The 22,534-nt window shown below is 39.5% G+C and overlaps 1 protein-coding gene across 17 annotated transcripts in view; it reads left to right on the top strand.

Moving 5' to 3' along the window:
* trim36 (tripartite motif containing 36) overlaps nucleotides 1-22,534 on the top strand; it is a 153,332-nt gene that overhangs the window by 65,976 nt on the left and 64,822 nt on the right. For 12 of the 17 annotated variants that reach the window (XM_043711000.1, XM_043711002.1, XM_043710899.1 and 9 more), the window contains 3 exons: nucleotides 6,551-6,894; nucleotides 12,679-12,825; nucleotides 13,181-13,276. In XM_043711000.1, the coding sequence (XP_043566935.1) occupies nucleotides 6,736-6,894; nucleotides 12,679-12,825; nucleotides 13,181-13,276 (402 nt within the window). In that variant the 5' untranslated portion in view covers nucleotides 6,551-6,735. The remainder of the gene's footprint in view (nucleotides 1-6,550; nucleotides 6,895-12,678; nucleotides 12,826-13,180; nucleotides 13,277-22,534) is intronic. The other 5 variants (XM_043710945.1, XM_043710935.1, XM_043710975.1 and 2 more) reach the window with 1 other exon arrangement.

The following is a 22,534-nucleotide window of genomic DNA, read 5'->3' as shown; positions in this document are numbered from 1 at the left end:
CTATGGCAGCAGACCAGGAGGAGGGATTGTTTGCAGAATGACAGAGAAAAGCACTGGTGGAAGTCCCCAATGTTTGCTGGTGGTGACCAAATGGCAAATGAGCTGCCACACGACAGCCAGTTGAGCCACTTGAAGTGTAATACGTACCATGACATGTACTTTTAAATGCCACGTCCCACCTCCAATGGCATTTTGCCTGCATCTGAGGTGCTTATTGCAATGGGGGAGACCACCCTGTAAAACTTGATTGCCTCTGAGTGGGTACTGGCTAGAAGAAAGCCTGCTGTTTGGGGACTTGATGGCCCACAGGGTAGCACAGTGGCTGTGTTAGCTGCTCCAGCAGCAGTACAACAGTCTGCACACCTTATGAATTAATGATAGTTTTAGAACATTAGAAATGACTAATTTAAGTTCAGGAAGTCACGATGTAGAAATAGTCCAAGTCGAGATAAAAAATTATAAAGGTAAGAAGTCACTTGTGGGAATGATGTCCAGGCCTCCTACCACTAACCAGATTGCAGAATAGATTAGAAAGGGAAAAAAAAGGGTGTTTGTCAGAAAGTATTGTAATAATCAGGGCAGATTTTAATCTATGTATAGCCTGGAAAAATTAGATGGGAAAAGGTAGCTTAGTTGAGGAGTTCATTTAATGTACTGGAAACAACAAATGTTTTCAGGATAGTTTCTTAGAATAACACATTCTGGAGCCAACCAGAAAGCAGTCGATACTAGACCTGGTATTGTGCAATGAGACAGGACTAATTAGTAATCACATAATTAAGGTGCCTGCTAGGCAAGAGTGATTGCAATATGTTTGAATTTTGCATGCAGTTTGAGGAAGAGAAACATGAGTCTAAGACAAGTGTTTAAATCTTAAATAAGGCCAATTATGAGGGCATCCAAGCAGAGCCAACTACTATAAATTGATAAATTAGAGCAATATTTAAAGGACAGACATTTGAAGTGATATTTCAGAAAACAGTGTCAGGATACAAGACAGACCATTTAGTACTGAAGATGAGGAAAACTTTCTTCAATTAAAGGGTCGTTAATATATAGAATTCTCTACTTCAGAATGCCATGGAGGCCTAGTCACTGAATTTATTGAAGAAATAAATAGTTTTTTTTAAAAGTTGTCAAAGGGGTGGGTCGAGGTAGCGGGGCTGTGGTATTGAAATAGAGGATCAGCTATGATCACATTTTATGGTGGAGCAGTCTTGAAAGACCGAATAGCTTATTCCTGTGCTTAGTTTCTATGTTGCTATGTTTAATACACAGAAAATATGTATTTCAACAAGAAAGAAAAATTCCAAAGGTACACCTCACCACCCATAGGTAACAAAAAAAACTTAATGAAATTATCAAACTTAAAAACAAAGAATTTCATAAGATTCACTGGCAAGTTAAAACAAAACTGGGCAGAATTTTCAAAAAGGAAAGAATAACTAAGAGATTGATATGGATGGAAAATTAGAATGCAATAGAAAGCTAGCTAGAAATATAAAAACAGTAAAAAATTTACAGAAATTTTAAAACAAGAGAAGAATTAGCAGAGTGAGCATTAGTCATATAGGAAGTAAGTCTGGGAAATAATGGGAAATAAGGAGATGACAAGTTAATTGAACAAGTATTTTGCATCGGTCCTAATTGTAGAGGAAATTAGTAGCATTCCAGAAATTTCTGAAATTGTGATTTCTAGAAATAACTGGGAGAGTGGAAAATTTCACTCATCATGAAACTGCACCTGTGTAAATTGTTGGAGCTGGGGCTAACTATACCTCATCCCAAGGTCTTAAAAGAAATGGCTAGTAAGATAGTTCATGTGTTGGCTTTGATTAGATTAGATTAGATTACTTACAGTGTGGAAACAGGCCCTTCGGCCCAACAAGTCCACACCGCACCGCCGAAGCACAACCCACCCATACCCCTACGTTTACCCCTTACCTATCACTATGGGCAATTTAGCATGGCCAATTCACCTGACCTGCACATCTTTGGACTGTGGGAGGAAACCGGAGCACCCGGAGGAAACCCACGTAGACATGGGGAGAACGTGCAAACTCCACACAGTTAGTCGCCTGAGGCGGGAATTGAACCCGGGTCTCTGGCGCTGTGAGGCAGCAGTGCTAACCACTGTGCCACCGTGCCGCCCACTAATCTTCCAAAGTTCCATAGATTCAGGGAAAGTTCCATTAGTTTGGAAAATAGCAAATGTAACTTTCATTCTAATAGGGAAGGAGACAGGAAGCTGGAAATGCAAAGCCTCTCACATGACATCTATCATAGGGAAGGTATTAGAAACTAGAATTAAAGACCTGATGACAGGCCACTGAACAATGTTCCATGAAACTAGATAGGGTCAGCATAATTTTGTGTAAGGGAAATCATGTTTAACCAATTCATTGGAGTTTTTTGAAGAAGTAATAGGTGGTTAAAAAAAAACAAACTTAAGGGATGCACTGCACTTAAATTTTCAGGAGGCATTTAATAAATTGCAACAGCAAAGGTTATTGTGGAAAGGAAAATGATCATGATATAAGAGTGACATATTGACATGGTTAGGCAAATAGCTAGCTAACAGGAAACAGAGTAGGCATAAATGCATCATTTTCTGGTTGATGAGGAGTAATAAGTGGTGCACATCGGGATCAATGCTGGGGTATTAATGTTTTATAATTTATGTAAATTATTTGGATGGAAGTACTGAAAAAAGGTAGTTCGAGTTACTGATGGCACAAAGATACTTTGAAGATGAGATAAGGAGGCTGCAAAGGGATCTAGATAGGCCAGTAAGTGGGCAATAATCTGGCAACTGAAATATAACGTGACAAAATATGCAACTGATCAGTTTGTTATGTAAGTACAGAGGTCGCAGACCTCTGAAGTATTTATTTATTTTGTGGGATGCAGGCATGGCTGGCTGGCCAGCATTTATTGCCCGTTCCTAGTTGCCCTTGAGAAGGTGGTGGTGAGCTGCCTTCTTGAACTGATGCAGTCTGCCCATGGTGGTTGGCCCACAGTGCCGTCAGGGAGGGCATTCCAGGATTTTGACCTAGCGACATTGAAGGAACGGCAATATATTTCCAGCTCAGAATGGTGAGTGACTTGGAGTGGAACCATATATTTGCTGCCCCTGTCCTTCTAGAAGGAAGTGGTCGTGGGTTTGGAAAGTGCTTTCTGAGTATCTTTGATCATTTTTTGCAGCGCATCTTGTAGGTAGTATACACTGTTGCTACTGACCATCAGTGATGAAGGGAGTGGATGCAATGCCAATCAAGTGGGCTGCTTTGTCCTGGATGGTGTCAAACCTCTTGAGTGTCATTGGGGCTGCCCTCATCCAAGCAAGTGGGGAGTATTCCATCACATTCCTGACTTGTGAATACAGATTTACATGTTTTAGTGCATGAATCACAAACCATTGGTATGCAGGTATGTACTGAGGAAAGCTAATAGTAGGTTATGGTTTATTAGGAGGAGAAATTAATACAACACTAGGGAGTATACCCCTTCAGTTGTTTCAGAATTGAAACTATATCTGGTGTACACCAAACAATATTGGTCTCTTTATTTAAAGAAGTGTATAAATGCTTTAGCAGCAGTTCAAAAAGATTTGTTAGATGAATACCTGGAATAGATGGATTGTCTTAGGAGGAAACATTGGACAGGTTAGCTTTTATTCATTTAAATTTAGAAGAGTAAAATTGATTGAAACATATAAGTTCTTGAGCAGCATTGACATGGTAGATTTGGGAGAATCTAAAACCAGGGATCACTGCTTAAGCATAAGAGGTCCTTCCTTTAAGACAGACATGAGAACACTTTTTTGTGAGATGTTGTTGAATCTTTGGACTCTCTTCCTCAAAAGAAGAGTCTTTGGATATTTTTATGGCAGAATTATATAGATAATTGATAATACGAATGTGAAAGGTTAGCAAAGGTAGGTTAGGATGTGGAGTAATCAGATCAGTTATGCTCGTATTGAAAAGTGAAGGAGGTTCAAGGAGCTGAATATCCCACTCCTGTTCCTAATTGGTATGATTGTATATTATTGTATGTTAATAATAATTAGTCTGCCTTCCTTAATTTTGAAACAAAAAAGAACTCAAACGTTTTGGAAATTTCATTCATTTATTCTGGGTGATTATTGAACATTATGATTTTGTAAATTTGATGCTATCTAACAATTAGATCCAATACATTACAACGGTGACTACGCTCCAAAAGCACTCAAATATGCTTTGGGATGAAAGCTGCTATTATCAATGTAGCATATTTCTTTTATCTAATTACCTCATTTTAATTTGCTACATGTGTTGCAGAAAGATGTATTTAAGTTAATTTTCCAAGCTCCCATCCTTGACTAGCTCAGGAGGTGATGCATTACCTAGTGTAACATAGAGCTGTGTGAACCCAGAATATCTGAGCTGGCGGTTTTTAGTCTTTTTATGTCCCTACTCCTTGAGCTATCGAGGGAATGTTAGCTCAGCTTTCTGCTGCTGATTTGCTATGAAGTGACTCCCCCCTGGAATGGCTTGTTGTAGTTGCCAGATGAGGGTAATATTTCCTTCCCTATGATGAGTGATTAATTTCACTAGCAGTGCTTACTGAGATAAATAAAATGACTTAGCAGTCTTGGCACAGAGCTTCCGGACTGCCTATCAGGAATTTGGGCTTCGATGCCGAATTCATGGCCTGCAGGGTTTTGCATTCAGTGAGGCGATGTTCAAATTCCTGATATGTATTCATGCCATGCCGTGTCCCATGGTAGACAGTCACAGATTGAAAGTGGCTTTTTGTGGGGGGGGCGGGGTAGAAACTCAAAGCACTTCAATTTGTGCAAATATGCACTATCTTCAGGATTTGTAGTTGTAGAAAAACATTGACAAGATAGCGGGGGGGGGGGGGGCACGGTTGGGGGGAGCTGGAAGGAAAAGCATCAGAGTGACCTTTAATAAAAGTGAAGTCAAAATGACCTAGTTGTTTTTTGGATGTGTGTTTATTTTCCTAGTTCTGTGTGTTATAAACCTGTATTCATATTACACAGCACAATGTCTCCATGAACAACAAGATAACACTTTGATCAAGTCACTTACCTGGACAAAATAGACACTTGATATTATTGCCATTAGAAAAATCAGTGAATGTGTGAAACTGTACCTTAAACTCCAGATTACATTACACCCCTTCTGGGATAACATCCCAGGATAGATTAACCATGGTTACTTTAATGATGAAAGAAGACTGGATATGCCAAATAATAGTGTTTATACTTCCAAGTAGTCCAATCTAAGGTTTTCTAAATAAACTGAAAGTTCATTAAATGCAATGTAATAATTTGTTTAAAGTAATCTTGTGTCAGCTTGCACTATTTCAGTAAATAGTTTAGCTTTACTGACTCGTAAAATGCCTCTTGCATAGAGTTGCAATGAAAGATTCTAATTTGTCATGACTTGTACACTAACTATAAAAATTAGATGAGCAATTTTCAAAAGTTAAACCACTGACAACCAAACTTTACTTTCTGTGAAGTGAAATATTGATTTTGTTTAAGTTACATTGCTTAAACATATCTAGCATACCCAAGAACCTTTACAATGGTCAATTATTTTCTGGCTCCATAGAAGTTGTATCAATATTGTAAATGGGTTTACATTGCACTTTAAATAGGATTTTGTTAGGCTATGGAAAACATTTTCATAGCAAGTTATAAGCCAAATGGCAAAATTGTAAAGAGATTCCAAACAGAGAGAGATCTAAGTTTGTTTGGACACATATCTTTGAAATTGGTGGATTGTTAATAAAGGTAAGAAAACATATGGAATTTGGAGGCTAGGAAATAATATGAAACTTATGCTAAACCTAGATGAAATGTTGGTTCAGTCCAGCTGGTACAGCATGTTCAGTTCTGGGCACAATTTTAAGAAGGGTGTGAAGTCTTTGAAGAGAATACAGAAGAGATTGATTAGAATGATTCCAGGGATGAGCGCTTTGAGTAATGTCAATAAACTGGAGAATCTAAGGCTGTTCTTCTTAAAGCAGAGAAGGCTAAGAGGAGCTCTAATACACGTGTTTAACATTGTGAAGTGTTGGATGGAGAACATTAAAAGCAACTGTTTCCAGCAGCTGAAATCTTATTCGGCAAGAAGCACAGATTTAAAGTGGTTGGCATACGTGCTGGTTGTAACATATGGGAAAACCTTTTTCGCAATGAGTCATTACAATTTGAAATGCATATTCAATTAAATGGTCTGTACAGATTCACAAGAAGAATTGCTTAAGATCTTAAATGATAAAAATTGCATGGGTATAGGCAGGAGGAAGTAGTGGCTCTAACTATATTGCTCTTTGACAGAGCATGTGCAAACTTAATAGGCTGAATGACCTCTTTCTGTGCTGTACTATTCTGATATTCTAACATCTTCTTTCTAGCAATTCTAATAATCTATATAATTTTGCTACTCTGTCAATCCTCTTTCTTTTCCACTCTCCCTTATCTGTCCTTCCTCTCTACCTTCCCGTTATTTTTTCATGTGTTGGTTGACTAAAAAAGGATCTGCTGCCCATCCAGGCTGGAAACGAACCATCCACAGTCAAGGAATCACCACCTTCCCTTGTCCTAGCTGCAAATATGACATAGATCTTGGAGAACGTGGCCTTAGTGGTCTGTTCCGAAACTTCACCTTGGAAACAATTGTGGAAAGATACAGACAGGCCGCTAGAGCAGCGGTGGCAATCATGTGCAATCTCTGCAAGCCCCCACCTCAGGAGGCCACAAAGAGCTGCATGGACTGCAAGGCGAGTTACTGCAATGAGTGTTTCAAACTCCATCATCCTTGGGGGACTCCAAAGGCCCAGCATGAATATGTAGGACCAACAACCAACTTCCGACCTAAGGTACAGAGCTTCTCTTTTCACTACATTTGTACAACATATTTCAGAAGACCAGTCCCTGAAATGCATTTATTTTCTTAGACATTTTATGCAAGCTGAAAAATCATGATTAAATAAGTAAACAAACTATTTCCCACTCCTTCTTTGCAAATATATGATTGTACACAGCCCAATCAGTTGAACTTATCCCTTTCCACAAATGCACAAACAGGAAAAGGACCAAAACATTTTCATGAAGATGATGCTTTATTTACAATTAATTTGAAATGCATTCAGGACTACAGAGAGTTAGCAGAACCAACAGACAGCATTGAATATTGGAAGTGACATGTCTAACACTCAACAATGTGTTAAGTTAATCAGTAATATCTTGCATATATAAATTGTACAGATCTGGTCACTGTATATTATAGACATTTTGCATTTATTCATTAAAATTGAAATATATTTAGTTACCTAAGTGGAAAGGGGAGCCATTGAATAGATTGCACAGCTGAATTCATTTCCTTATTTATTCATTCTGACTCAAATGCACAGATCAACTTTAAGTTTAGCATTTCCCTTGAGGACATTAATGATGCGACAGATTAAAGTAACCTAAATACATACAGGAAACAATCTTCAAGCAATTTTTTTTAATGCTATCATCTTATTACCAGGTTTTGTTAAACAGTTTACCTTAACTCTCTAAATTTCAAAATCCCAGTTTGGCGGAGTGATCACTGGTTTTTCATGTGGCACGATTGTGTGATTCACAATATTTCATCTCCAGCTTCCTTTCTTGTTAATAGGGTGTTATTTCTAACAAAGAGTTAAAGATCCTAGTCTGTCAATCTTACAAATATAATCATAGCTGTGCTATAATTATAAGATCTGTCGATGAATATGTGACAAATGTTGCTGTCATATTACTCACGTGTGCAACAGCTGCACATCAGACCCTTAAGACTGTGGCATTTCTCGAGGATTCCTGCAAATATGACCAAAAAGAAAGATGCACCAATTGCAAATATCAGCTACATTTATTTTAAAATATAGATTACCTTTCCCTCCTCCAAGTATCGTATGACCCCACAGTGGCAATGATACCTTGCCGAAGGGAAAATGTTTCATGTTTGACTTTGGATAAAATATGATATCAATGTCAGAGGCATCACAGCTGAACTTGATTCAGAAAAACTCATTTTCCTAACTTTTTTTTGGGACAGGGATTGTAGTTTCTGCAGCTTACCCTCCCCTGGTGCTAATTGTAATTCACTTTGTTTAGGCCCAGTTGTGATGATGTGCTTCCTAATGTTCAGCTCCTCACCAGTCATATGGAGACTGTCCTGTCTCTGATCACCCCATGAGGCTGACTGGCCATTCTCAAGCTGCTGGATTGGCATCAGAGGCTACCCTTAACCTACTGTGCTGGGATTCCATGACCAATGGCTATTACGCATCTTGAATGAGGCCTGCTGATTGTCATAGAGTCAGAGAGATTTACAGCATGGAAACAGACCCTTTGGTCTAACTCGTCCATGCTGACCAGATATCCCAACCCAATCTAGTCCCACCTGCCAGCACCTGGCCCATATCCCTCCAAACCCTTCCTATTCATATACCCATCCAGATGCCTTTTAAATGTTGCAATTGTACTAGCCTCCACCACATCCTCTGGCAGCTCAGTCCATACACATACCATCCTCTGCATGAAGAAGTTGCCCCTTAGGTCTCTTTTATATCTTTCCCCTCTCACCTTAAACCTATGCCCTCTAGTTCTGGACTTCCCCACCCCAGGGGAAAATACTTTGTCTATTTATCCTATCCATGTCTCTCATGATTTTATAAACCTCTGTAAGGTCACCCGTCAGCCTCAACACTCCAGGGAAAACAGCCCTAGCCTATTCAGCCTCTCCCTATAGCGCAAATCCTCCTAGCCTGGCAAAATTCTTGTAAATCTTTCCTGAACCCTGTCAAATTTCACAATATCTTTCTGATAGGAAGGAGACCAGAACTGCACACAATATTCCAACAGTGGCCTAACAGCTGCAACATGACCTCCCAACTCCTGTACTCAATACTCTGACCAATAAAGGAAATCATACCAAACATCTTTTTCACTATCTTATCTACCTGCGACTCCACTTTCAAGGAGCTATGAACCTGCACTCCAAAGTCTCTTTGTTCAGCAACAGTCCCTAGGACCTTACCATTAAGTGTATAAGTCCTGCTAAGATTTGCTTTCCCAAAATGTAGCACTTCGCATTTATCTGAATTAAACTCCATCTGCCACTTCTCAGCCCATTGGCCCATCTCATCAAGATCCTGTTGTAATCTGAGGTAACCTTCTTCACTGTCCACTACACCTCCAATTTTGGTGTCATCTGCAAACTTACTAACTATACCTCTTATGCTCACATCCAAACTATTTATAGAAATGATGAAAAGTAGTGGACCCAGCACTGACCCTTGTGGCACTCCACTGGTCACAGGCCTCCAGTCTGAAAAACAACCCTCCACCACCACCCTGTCTTCTACCTTTGAGCCAGTTCTGTATCCAAATGGCTAGTTCTCCCTGTATGCCATGAGATCTAACCTTACTAATCAGTCTTCCATGGGGAACCTTGTCGAACGCCTTACTGAAATCCATAGAGATCACATCTACTGCTCTGCCCTCATCAATCTTCTTTGTTACTTCTTCAAAATAATCAAATTTGTGAAACATGATTTCCCACGCACAAAGCCATGTTGACTATCCCTAATCACTCCTTACCTTTCCAAATACATGTACATCCTGTCCCTCAGGATTCCCTCCAACAACTTGCCCACCACCGACATCAGGCGCACTGGTCTATAGTTCCCTGGCTTGTCCTTACCTCCTTTCTTAAACAGTGACACCATGCTAGCCAACCTCCAGTCTTCCGGCACCTCACCTGTGACTATCGATGTTACAAATATCTCAGCAAGAGGTCCAGCAATCACTTCCCTAGCTTCCCACAGAGTTCTAGCGTACACCTGATCACGTCCTAGGGATTTATCCACTTTTATGCGCTTCAAGACATCCAGCACTTCCTCCTCTGTAATCTGGACAATTTCAAGATGTCACTGTCTATTTCCCTACATTCTAATCTCTTCCATATCCTTTTCCACAGTAAATACTGATGCAAAATACTTGTTTAGTATCTCCCCATTTTCTGCGGCTCCACACAAAGGCCGTCTTGCTGATCTTTGAGGGCCTCTATTCTCTCCCTAGTTACCCTTTTGTCCTTAATGTATTTATAAAACCCTTTTGGATTCTCCTTAACCCTATTTGCCAAAGCTATCTCATGTCCCCTTTTTGCCCTCCTGATTTCTCTCTTAAGTATACTCCTACTGCCTTTATAGTCTTCTAAGGATTTACTCAATCTATCCTGTCTATACCTGACATATGCTACCTTCTTTTTCTTAACCAAAACCTCAATTTCTGTAGTCATCCAGCATTCCTTATACTACCAGCCTTCCCTTTCACCCTAACAGGAATATACTTTCTTCCCATTGTCCAGTGTCCTTTTACCTGCGAACATCTGCACCCAATCAGCCTAGTACTGTCAAAATTGGCCGTTCTTCAATTTAGAACTTCAACTTTTAGGTGTGGCCTATCCTTTTACTGAACATGACAACTTACTTCCTTTGTGTCTGCACTAAGTGGCAAGGCAAAGCAGAAGTAATGTGAGCCTGGTATCTCTGGGTAAGGGAACAAAAAGAAGGGGCAGGAATACTGTCCACATCCAATTAGGCTCAGAGTGAGTGTACGCAACTACAGCAGGCCAAGAGCTCAGAGGTGAAACCTCCTCCAGCCTCTGAGCTAGGTATTTGACTCTGAACTCCCAGTGTTTTTGTTACAGACTATAATGACAGTAGCCAGTGCCACCCGAAGTGCAACACGGAAGTTTTGAGTGAATTGGAGATGCACCAAGAGAATTCTTAGAGATTGGTGCATATCTGTCAGTATCTGTGGACATGAAGTCCATGTAGGCGGTGCCAATTGAGCATGCCCTGAGATGATGGTGGAAAAGTTCAATATGAAGGTCTTCTAGATCTAGTTGAATTTGCCAGATACCTGTTTTGATTTCCATGCTGAGGTTAATGAGGTGAGCTGGACTTGTTGCTGCCCAATGAGAATCTCTCCATAACACTAATGAGAAGCAAAAGAGATGGAGCAATATTCTTCCGACATCGAATGACCTTGTCTGTCTTCTCGTCTGAATCTGCCACAAAATTAGCCATAGCCCATGTCACTCAGACACTGATAAGATTCTGACCAGAGTGTTTCTGGACTAAATTCCCATCTCACAACTCTCTCCCCTGTTCAAAATGTTTCCTGCTTATTTAGACAGAAATGAATGAATTAAAACCTCGACCTGTTCTTCTTTTAACCTGAACTAACTGCACGAGACTGGAGAGTGGGAAAGGGAATAGGTAGAAAGACAGATAGAAGAGAAATTAGAAATTGTGTGTTTTTTTAAAGGTAAAGGAAACGAATGAGAAGAAACAAAAGGAAATAAGAGACAAAGGATGAAAGAATAAGGAACAGAGTAAAGGGGAAGAAATTAAAGAAAGGGAATGAAGGAATAATAGTTTCAGAGAACATGAGAAAGACAATGTGGATGAAAGTGAAGTGAGTTTGAATAAATTTAATCCCCAAATTGACAAATATTAACCAGCAGAAAATGCTCATAAATAAGTGCAAGATTATATAGGAAAATAGAAAGCAAATTAATTTTTATTACCATCAACTTAGTATTTAGTTAAAGTTCTGTTCTTTTAGCACACCTCTTACGCCATGAGATAGATTTTTCAAGCAAAACTTTGGCTGAATGAAATGACTCTCAGAAGTAAGGCTGGTTCCTTCTGTTAGCAGCAAGCCTCAGAACATTCCTGAGACAGTGATCTGTAGAGAATTGGAAGGGATTTACAATTATAAACCAATGGTGTTCATTGGGAATGCTGGGGAGCCGGGGGAGCACTCTTTCTGGCTTGCAATTTCTAAAAATTGACTTGGTCATAGATCGTCCCAATAATTCCTCATTGAAACAAGTGTGGAAAATCTGTTAGTTCAGCAGAGGAAATCTAAAATTACCCAAACCAAATCCCAAAGTATTTAATTATTACCTGTTGTATTTGACTGCAAAAGGGAATCATGAAAAATCAGTGAACCAACATGGGATCAAACATCTTTCTGGAACTCATTGAATGAAGGACATTGTATTACATTCCAGAAAGCCTGTTGGTGAGGGACAATATTGGAGCCAATCTTCATTCAGTCTAATAGTTATTTAAAGAGTGAAACATTACAAGCATACATTTGCTAACTCAATCCCACCACAACTTCAGTGTCTCTTTTTCTATGCTTAAGTGAAACCCCAATTAATGCTTGCATATAATTAATTCCAATTAATCTACAAATGCACATTGCACGGAAAATGAGTACTTTTTGCGTTTATGTTTAGCCTGGAAAATAGGTACTCAAAGCATCAACTTCAGCAACAGTATGTTTCTTGGGTAATCCACTTACTTTTATGAACACGTATCCAAAATGATGGAAGCCAGCAAATGCCATTGCAAACTAAATAAGTCTCTGGAAAGCTGCAATTCTAAGGTTTATTTGACTCATCTGTAGATTTGATTGTATATAGAAATTGACTGAAATCAGTGGAGATGTTGACTGTTTGGATCGTGCCGTATCTATTATCATAGCGATTTTTGAATGACTGTAGTTTTAATGTCTTGTTGTTTGATTCCTTCGCCCAATTTAATTGGGTCAAGATTCTGATGTGTCCTGAGCATGATATGGAGAAAGTTACCATGTATTGTGAGGTATGCAGACGGCCCGTGTGCCATCTCTGTAAACTGGGCGGATCACATGCCAACCACAAAGTAACCTCTATGAGCAGCGCTTACAAAGCTCTGAAGGTAAGTTATGTTGATGGAAGACCAAGACCTATTGATTACTTCCATTTTCCAAAAGTGCTTATTATGTTCTCAAATATCAAGACATAAAAATGCTCCAATTTCCTCTCTCTATTTCTTGTACACAATTAGATTTTAAATGCTTAATGACTTTAATGTATCAGTGGCTTTCCTGATTCCTGGCCTCACTATTTATCCATTTACTCTTTTATATATATTTGGTTTCTGTACGTCTCATAATTGTTGGTTGCTTTATGCCTGTGTAAAGTGAGATAATGAGGGCACATTGACAGCTGGTGCAATTTGAATGGTCTTCTCTGGTTTCACTCTGCGGTATGCTTTGTTGTTATGACAACAGGAGAAGCTATCCAAGAGTATCGGTTACCTCATCAGCAAAGAGGACCAAGTGAAAACTCAGATCTTTCAACTGGAGCACATGATTGAGCAGACAGAGGTAAGAGTCAGCTGGAATGACAGTTCTTTCCATCCTATGGTGAGGTTATGTTACAACATCATGCACTTTAAGAATAAGGAGGATATGTTGAGACAGCGAAATGACCACGATCTTGATCTGAAAATGGAGCAAACATTTCTCTTGTTATTATCATCTGTCACATTTGCTCACTGTCCAGTGAGTGTGAAGAAAGATAAAATTGAAAAACCAAAAGGGTTGCTTAACATCCACTTACAGTTTTTATTTCTTACCTTTCCTCATGTGACTGCTATTAATGGGGCAGTGTACCATCACTGGCAAACCGCGAGAGATAAGAAAGAAATTTGGAACAGTTGCATCATAGCCTGAGTGCTAATGCCAAAGAATTTAACACCTTGTATATAAATATTTACTTGATAGTACAGAACTTCAATTTACTAAAAAGAGGCAAAAAATGACTTTAGAAAGGAAATCATTTATACAAAATGAAAGAGGGCACTGATTAGGTGCTATAGAGATGCAGCATGATCTGCTAATAGTCTTAATTACTTCATTAAATTCAAATGAGGCAGGTTAACTCTGATTTATAAAGGTCTTGCCATAGGGTTGCAGTGAGGATTGGCTGTTTCGATCACACATTTTTCACTGAGTAAATGACCATATATTCAATTTGGCAGCAAAAAACAGAGACCCTTGTATAAATGCATATAAATTCTAGAACGTGCAAAGAACCAAACTGTGAGCCCAACTGATAAGCTTAAATATGGATCTGGTGTAATTTTGAGTCCAGTTAGGATTATTTTGTAAATGTAGTCCTTAAAAGCACAGCCAGGCCAGAGGTAGCAAGTTACATCAAGAGAATTGGCTAAGCTTAAGATCAGTGGATTGGAGGGCTTAGGCAGAGGATTTGTGGTCTTGGTGGATGTCAGCTTCCCTGACGCAGAGACAGACAATGGAAACCATAAGAAATTAAACAGTTTGCACACAACTGGGTCTTTTGTGACTCTGGATCCAGGTCCCTAGAGTTTTTACGTGGAAAGAAAGCCATCAAACATCTGCCCGCAGGATGAAACTAGTAACTGGGTATGATGATGTCATCAGCAATCTGTCTGCATATGGAAGAATTGTTTGACCAGTTACAGGAACATATAACTATCTCCTCCAACTTATGTGTTTAATTGATCAGACCGTGATGGGAACACACTGTGTAAGACCCTTTTGTGTCAGTCAATACCAGTTAAAACTGATCTGAGGATCTCTGCTTAATAGTCTTTAACTCTGGGATACATTCCACACAGCATCACAGTCCTTTATTTAAAAAAAAATTTCCTTGTGCTCTTTTACCTAAATGTCAATCTACGGTTACTCTTAATTTTTCCCTCCTACGGCTTTTCTATTACCTGAATATCCTTCCAATAGTTAGGAGCTCAACACTCAATGCACAAAATGTAATCTTAACAAAACTTTTATAAAAGTTCTAAATACATTTTGACCATTCTTAGTATTAAATAGGAACATGGTATATGATTGTGTAAGCATCAATGTGAGCAGGAGAACAGATCAAGAAATACAGAAGAGAAGATTTGAAGATTGCAGAAAGTGTAACTGGCCCTTGAAATATCTGTGCATGCCAAAGATGAATGCTGCTGATTGAGGGTCACAAAATAAGGAGATTTAGTTAATTATGTGAAATCAACTGTAGCAGGATTAGCTTAGACATTGATGATTGACCTTAAATTAATTAGGTAGCAGCAAATATTGCTATATGGTGTCTCAAAACTATTAGATGTACAGAGGAATGTCGATTACCCAGTATTCGATTATCTGAATATCGGATTATCTGGCAAGATCGCAAGGTCCCGATGCTTGGCTAACTATGTTATCTGGCATTTGATTATTTGGAATTCAATTAAACGAACAAAATACTCCCCGCCCGTGTCCTCTGGATAATCGAGGTTCCTCTGTATCAAGGTTTTGTTTTGAAATGAATCAAATGAAGCAACTGCAGCAGAGCAATACCAAATGTTGATAAGTTGAGATATTCAACATATGAAAGATCTACCATTGTTAGTTCGAGCACCTGCTATTGAGATTTAATTATTTGTGTAAAATTAAGTATAGCAGGTTTCAAACTGATAACTGAACAGCTGTGTTACATATGAATATCGTTCAGACAATACCAGATTTATTTTTGATATATTGCTAAAATGTCATTTTACTTCATGTTTAAATATCTTTGGAGTGTTTAAAACAAAAAGGCCAATTAAACGTAAATTTGTTTATTTGCTAAAATGTCTCTTTCAACAACAATGAATAAAGTTCCACTTATTTTTGGAATGATTAAACTCATTGTCAAAATGATATATTTGGCTCCTAAAGGATAGATCCAGAGTGAAGGGTGAATTGATTTAATGAGTGGTGTTCAGATATTTCTGGCTAGTCTTGGTTATTTTCTACCAATTCTGAAAGTTTATCCAAAGTTTTATAAAATTGCTTCCATGGTAGTCATGAGTATTTATGGAGTTTGAAGCAAATAAATGGGTCTTCTGTGCAATGTGGTCATTTTCCTTGTAATGGAGCCAAATGAAATGTAAGGACAGGTTTGTTTACAGCTTAGAATGAATGAGTGGGGTTACAGAAATCAGATCAGACACAAGCTTATTTGTTAGATTTAGGAAAATAACACAGGCCCTGTTGGAAAATGACATTCTTTTATAAACTGCTCATAGATCTAGGCTTTAGGACCTAACATATATTTGCAAACTGCAAACATTTGCTTGGTCGTATAGAACCTAAATGTTGCTTAAAGGAGACAAGATGATAAAGGTTTCTTCTTTCATTCTTCCGGACCAGGGCAAACACTATTGGGTGGCATTCACATAAAAAAGGGCATTAACTTGTATAGAATCAGAAACGGGTGCCAAACAGTAACGCAATTGGAACAGTTAATTGTCAACTTTGGTAATGTAATTACTTACAGCCAGCATAATATGCTTTATATATGTTAACCCACATTACATTAACCCATATACTGAGTAATATCTGGAAATCTATTGGTAATCAACCATATACACTGATATGACATCTCAGACTTAAATATACAGTCTGGGTTATTTGTTTACTTATATTACTATTAAATTAAATATATAATTGATTGCATGACTAACAGACTAATGGGCTGGCTATTTGCTAACAGATCAACCACCAACATACAGAGATTAAGATGGAGACCTCTTATACAAGAGTATCAAATATAATGATGTCATCTGGCTGCCTTTAAGATACTCGGCCTTTCTGAGACATGTTCAGACACAGGATCCCTAATTTTCTCTTTGAAGATTAGGAAATCTGTTTTGATAAACATGCAAATAGATGCACAGATTATCTTTATAAATTAGAATAATGTTTTGACGGACATATAAAATGACTGGATCTAGTCTTTGTAAAATTATCATGACTTGGTTCTGTTGTTTCATTCTGTGGTGTGCTATCTGTCATTGTGCATAGATGTCTGTAACACATTTTGGAGGTCCGGTTTCTGTCTGGTGTAATACTTTCAGTAACAGAATTGTCATCTTGTGTAATGGATGGTTGATTATGTACAACTCAGATGTATCATCACAGGATTTATCTGCTGTTGGTGACAGTATCGATTAAAGTGGAATGCGCAAAATATCATCACATCTTCCTACAAGCCCTTGTCACCACTGAAATATTCTTTAAGCTTTTACTACCAACTTGCAATCATCAGATTATATTGCATGCTTTCTTGTACCCACTTGCTGCCACTATTACTATCATGATGTAATGTCAAGCCAATACAATGAATTTTGTGGTTTTCCATATGTTAGCCTTCATGATGAATATCACAAAGAGTTGGATAATGGAGATTGCTAGTTTCTGTTGGTGCTCTCTTTCTAAAATCTGTTCCTTGCATCCAAGTCCTGATGAGTTTGAGTCAAAAAGGGTCTCAATTCTTGTCTCCTTTAAAAATGTTAAGGAATTAACTGTACTTATCATTAAATCCCACTTAGCTGTCAACTCTGGGTAGAAATCTTTCATAACTTTGTTCGAACCGTACAGGTCTACAGCACTGAGAAAAGCCCATTGGTTCTGCGCTGGTCAAAAACAACCAACTAACTATTCTTATCCCATTTTCCAGCACTTGGGTCCACAGCCTTGTATACCTTGGCATTGCGAGTGCAAGTCTAACTACTTCTTAATTCTTATAAGGGTTTCTGCCTGTACTATTCTCACAGGGAGTGAACTCCAGATTGATGGGAAAGGTTTTCCTCATATCTCCTTGAAATTCTTGTCCCATGACCTTAGATCTATGTTCCCTGGTCATTGCTCCTTCCACCAAGGGGAAAAGTTCCTTTCTGTCTACCCTATCTATGCCCCTCATAGTTTATATATATTTCAGTCATTTCCCCACTCAATCTCCTATGTTGTAAAGAAAACAAACCCAGATTGTCAAACCTCTTCATAACTAAAACTCCCCAGTCTGGGTATCAACCATGGTAAATCTCCTCTGCACTCTCTCCAGTGCAATCACATCCCTCCTATAATGTAGATTCTAGGACGGCACACAATACTGTGGCTATGGCCTAATCAACTTTTGATACAGTTCCCTGCTCTTAAAACACTATGCTTCAGCCAACAGAGGTAAATATTCCATATGAATCATAGAATTCCTATCCTGTGGAAGCAAGCCATTCCACCTTTTGAGTCCACACCGACCCTCTGAAGAGCAACCCATCCAGACCCACCCCGTACCCCATCCCTGTAACCTACATTTCCCAAGATTAATCAACCTAACCTGCAAATTCCTGGACACTATTAGCAATTTAGCATGGCCATTGCACCTAGCTTGCACATCTTTGGATTGTGGGAGGAAACTAGACTGCTCAGAGAAAACCCACTCTGACATGGGGAGGGTGTGCAAACTCCACACAGACAGTCACCTGAGCGTGGAATCGAATCCAGGTCCCTGATTCTGTGAGGCTGCAGTGCTCACCACTGAGCCACTGTACCTGTTGTTAACTTCCTTGGTGCTTCCCAGGGTTCTACCATTTATCATGTATTTTCTTGCCTTGTTTGTCCTGCACTAGAATGCCACCACACATATATCTGGATTGAATTCCACTTGCTACTGATCAGCCCAGATGTCTAGCCTGTCTATATTCTCCTGTAACCTAAGGATATCCCCCGTTTAACTTCCCACCAATTTTCGTGTCATCACAAACTTAGTGGTCAACCCGTCAACATTCAAGTCTAAATCATTCATATATACCACAAACAGCAAGTACCCCAATACTGATCCCAGCAGTACCTCACCGGACACAGGCTTTCAGTCAGTAAAAACACCTTTGAGCATCATCCTCCATTTCCTACCAATTCTGGTTCCAATTAGCCAAAGTTTCTTGGATTCCATGAGCTCTTACTATTGCTCTTATTGTGTACAGTTCTGGTTGCCACATTACCAAAAGGATTGTGGATGCTTTGGAGAGGGTGAAGAGAAGGTTTACAAGGATGTTGCCTGGTATGGAAGGTGCTAGCTATGAAGAGAGGTTGAGTAGGTTAGGTTTGTTTTCATTAGAAAAAAGGAAATTGAAGAGGGGCCTGATTGAGGTTTACAAAATCATGAAGGGTATAGACAGGGTGGATAGAGACAAGCTTTTTCCCAGGGTGAAGTATTCAATAATGAGAGGTCACAGTTTGAAGGTGAGAGGTGGAAAGTTTAAGCGGGATACACGCGGCAAGTATTTCACACAGAGGTTGGTGGGCGTCTCGAACGCGTTGTCAGCAGAGGTAGTAGAGGCAGGCATGGTAGATTCATTTAAGATGCGTCTGGACAGATGCATGAGTAGGTGGGGAGCAGAGGGATACAGATGCTTAGGAATTGGGCAACAGGTTTAGGCAGTAGATTTGGATCGGCTCAGGCTTAAAGGGCCGAAGGCCCTGTTCCTGGGCTGTAAATTTTCTTTGTTCTTTGTTCTTTGCTATCAGTCCCCCATGTGGGACATTGTCAAAAGTCTTATTGAAGTCCAAATTGACTACATCAAATGCATTGACCTTGTCTACACACCTAGTCACTTCTTCAGAAAACTTAATCAATTTGGTCGGACATGACGTACTCTGAGAAAAACCATGCTATCTGTTCTGGCTTAATCCCTTCCTCTCCAAATATAGATTAAATCTATCCCTCAGAATTGGTTGGACAGTGCCATCAGAATTCAGAAACATGGATTTGGGAAGGGGAAATCATGTTGACCAATCTATTAGAGGAGGTAGCGTGTGTTGTAGATAAAAGGGAAGTGGTAGACATGGTGTGCTTAGATTTCTAGAAGGTATTTAATAAGGAGGCATATCAGTTGTTTTTGTGAAAAATAAAAGGTGGTAGTGTTGGGGTAGTTGGCATAGATAGATGACTAACAGGAAGGAGATAGTAGGTGTAAATAGATCTTTTTCAGGTTGGCAAAATGTGATTGATGTGCCACTCAACTGTCTACATTTCATTAGCAATGACTTTGTTGAAGGGATGGAAAGCATGGTAGTCAGGTTTGCTGACAACACAAAGATAGGTATGAAAACAAATTGTTATGAGGGCATGAGGAAGATACAAAACTAAAAATCTGAAAGAACTGCAGATGCTGGAAATCAGAAACAAAAACAGAAATTCAGGAAAAGCTCAGCAGGTCTGGCAGCATATGTGAAGAGAAATCAGAGTCTAAAAGTGTGTAGGTTAGGTGGATTGGCTGAGGTAAATGTGGGGTTACGGGAATAGGATGGGGGAGAGGGATGGGGCTGGATCCAGGTAGGATGTTCTTTGTAGGGTTGGTGCAAACTCAATGGGCCAAATGGCCTCTTTCCAAGCTGTAGGGATTCTATGATTCTACAGTTGCCAAAAATATAAGCTAGTAATCAATAAATCTAATAATGTATTCATGAGAAAACTCTCTTCTGAAAGAATATGGAACTCACAGCCGCAGGGAGTAGGCGAGGTAAATAACGTAGATACATTTAAGCAGAAGCTGGATGTAACACACGGAAGAAGGACCAGAGAATATGTAATAAAAACTAAAAAAGATGCAGAAACCAAGCGGTTCCGGCAGCATTCGTGGAGAGAAAAACAGTTAACGTTTTGAATCCAATAATCAAAACGAGAAGAATATGTTGATGGGTTTGAAGGGTGAGGTTGAGGTCCATGTGCAGTACATATACTGGTCTTTTCTGTGCTGTAAACATTACGTAACTTTAGTTGCCTAGGTTTTGCATTCATATCAGTATCATGCTTTGGACACCTCCCTTAATTTGCAACTGGATCTATGTTCGCTTATGCAAATGGCTCATTCAGAATATTTGAGTGTTGTTTGTATCTTCCAAGTCTGCTACAGTTTGCAATGATTTTTAGAATTGACTTGTTTCTATACAAAATTATCTGTATTCAGGGACTATCCTAGGCAATTGAGTACTAAGGATACAAATGGCATTTACAAACTGTCACTTGGATATTCCTATCCTGATATAGCTAGGATTTAGAATTGTTCTTCCTTGGTGATGACAGTAGAGCACTTGCTTAATCAGGAGCATGTAATCTATCACAAATGGAAGGAGAGGAAGTAACTCCAATATTACAGGAAGAGCTTGGGTAGTAAAAGAACATATAGGTACAGGAGTAGACCAGACAGCCTTTCTCAGCTGTTCCACCTTTCGACAATACCTGATCCAAATGTCCCTTCAGCTCCGTATTCTGACTTATTCTCTGGAACTCCTGATTCCTATTTATTTCAAAGATTATCCTTTAATATATTCTAGTCTTCAAAGAGCTGTGGGGTAGGGAACTCCAAAGATTCACAAATCTCTGATAGTTCTGGTTTTAAATGGACTATCTCTTGCCTTGAAACTCGAGCCCATAGTTTTACATATCCCCACATGGTGAAATATCCTCTGAGCATTGAGCCTGTGAAGCTACCTTTTATCTGATAGAATCTGATATATTTCGATAAGATTACCTCTCATTTAATGAACTTCAATGTACATACACCTAATTTGCTCAGCTTTTCTTCTAAATCCTCTTCATTCCAGGAATCAGTTAAATTGAAATGCCTTCAATGATGCAAGCCCATTCCTCCTTACCCCTCTATCTATAGGGTGGCACAGTGGTTCATACTGGTGCCTCACAGTGCCAGGGACCTGGGTTCAATTCCAGACTCTGGCAATTGTCTGTGTGAGGTTTGCATATTCTCCCCATGTCTGTGTGGGTTTCTTAACTGCCCTCTGGGCAATTAGGGATGGGCAAAAATTCCTGGTCTAGCCAGTGATGCTCTCATCCCATGAAGGAATAAAAAATGCCTATCACTCACCACTTATGCTGTTTAGCATGCGAGTAGTGCTGCTTGCAGCTTTTAGGAATGCCTGGTGCTGTTCCTGAAATGTCCCCAGGGTCGATTCCCTAGCTTGATGGTAATGATGGGGTAGGGTATATACCTGGCCATGAGGTTATAGGTTCTGTTTGAGTACAATTCTACTGCTTTGTGTTTAAAATCTATCCCATTTGACAGGGCGACAGTACACATCACAGTGGAGAGATGCTCAACTTGAAGGCTCGTTTTTGTCTTCTTAAGGACTGTACTATTGCTGTCATGGACATATGCACATTCCAAATATAGACCGGTTAGGTTGAGGTCAAGTATCTTTTTTCACTTTTGATAGTTCCGTAACAACTTGCTGCAGACCTAGCTTAATAACTATTCTTTAGGATTCAAAGTTTGTGAGAAGATTTGTAGCTCGGGTGCTCGTTGTTGTGGTTCTGTTCGCCGAGCTGGGAATTTGTGTTGCAGACGTTTCGTCCCCTGTCTAGGTGACATCCTCAGTGCTTGGGAGCCTCCTGTGAAGCGCTTCTGTGATCTTTTCTCCGGCATTTGTAGTGGTTTGAATCTGCCGCTTCCGGTTGTCAGTTCGAGCTGTCCGCTGCAGTGGTCGGTATATTGGGTCCAGATCGATGTTCTTATTGATTGAATCTGTGGATGAGTGCCAAGCCTCTAGGAATTCCATGGAATCCTTAGTATCCACACACACAGAGGACAAGCAACATGAGTTCGACTGGGACAACACTACTATAATAGGACAAGCCAAACAGAGAACAGCCAGAGAATTCCGAGAGGCATGGCACACATCCACTGATTCAATCAACAAGCACATCGACCTGGACCCAATATACAGGCCACTGCAGCGGACAGCTGGAACTGACAACCGGAAGCGGCAAATTCAAACCAC

Source organism: Chiloscyllium plagiosum, chromosome 2 (assembly GCF_004010195.1).
Source record: "Chiloscyllium plagiosum isolate BGI_BamShark_2017 chromosome 2, ASM401019v2, whole genome shotgun sequence".
Taxonomy (NCBI): domain Eukaryota; kingdom Metazoa; phylum Chordata; class Chondrichthyes; order Orectolobiformes; family Hemiscylliidae; genus Chiloscyllium; species Chiloscyllium plagiosum.
Note: the sequence above shows the minus strand (reverse complement) of the source record. Positions and strands in the feature narration are given on the sequence as shown.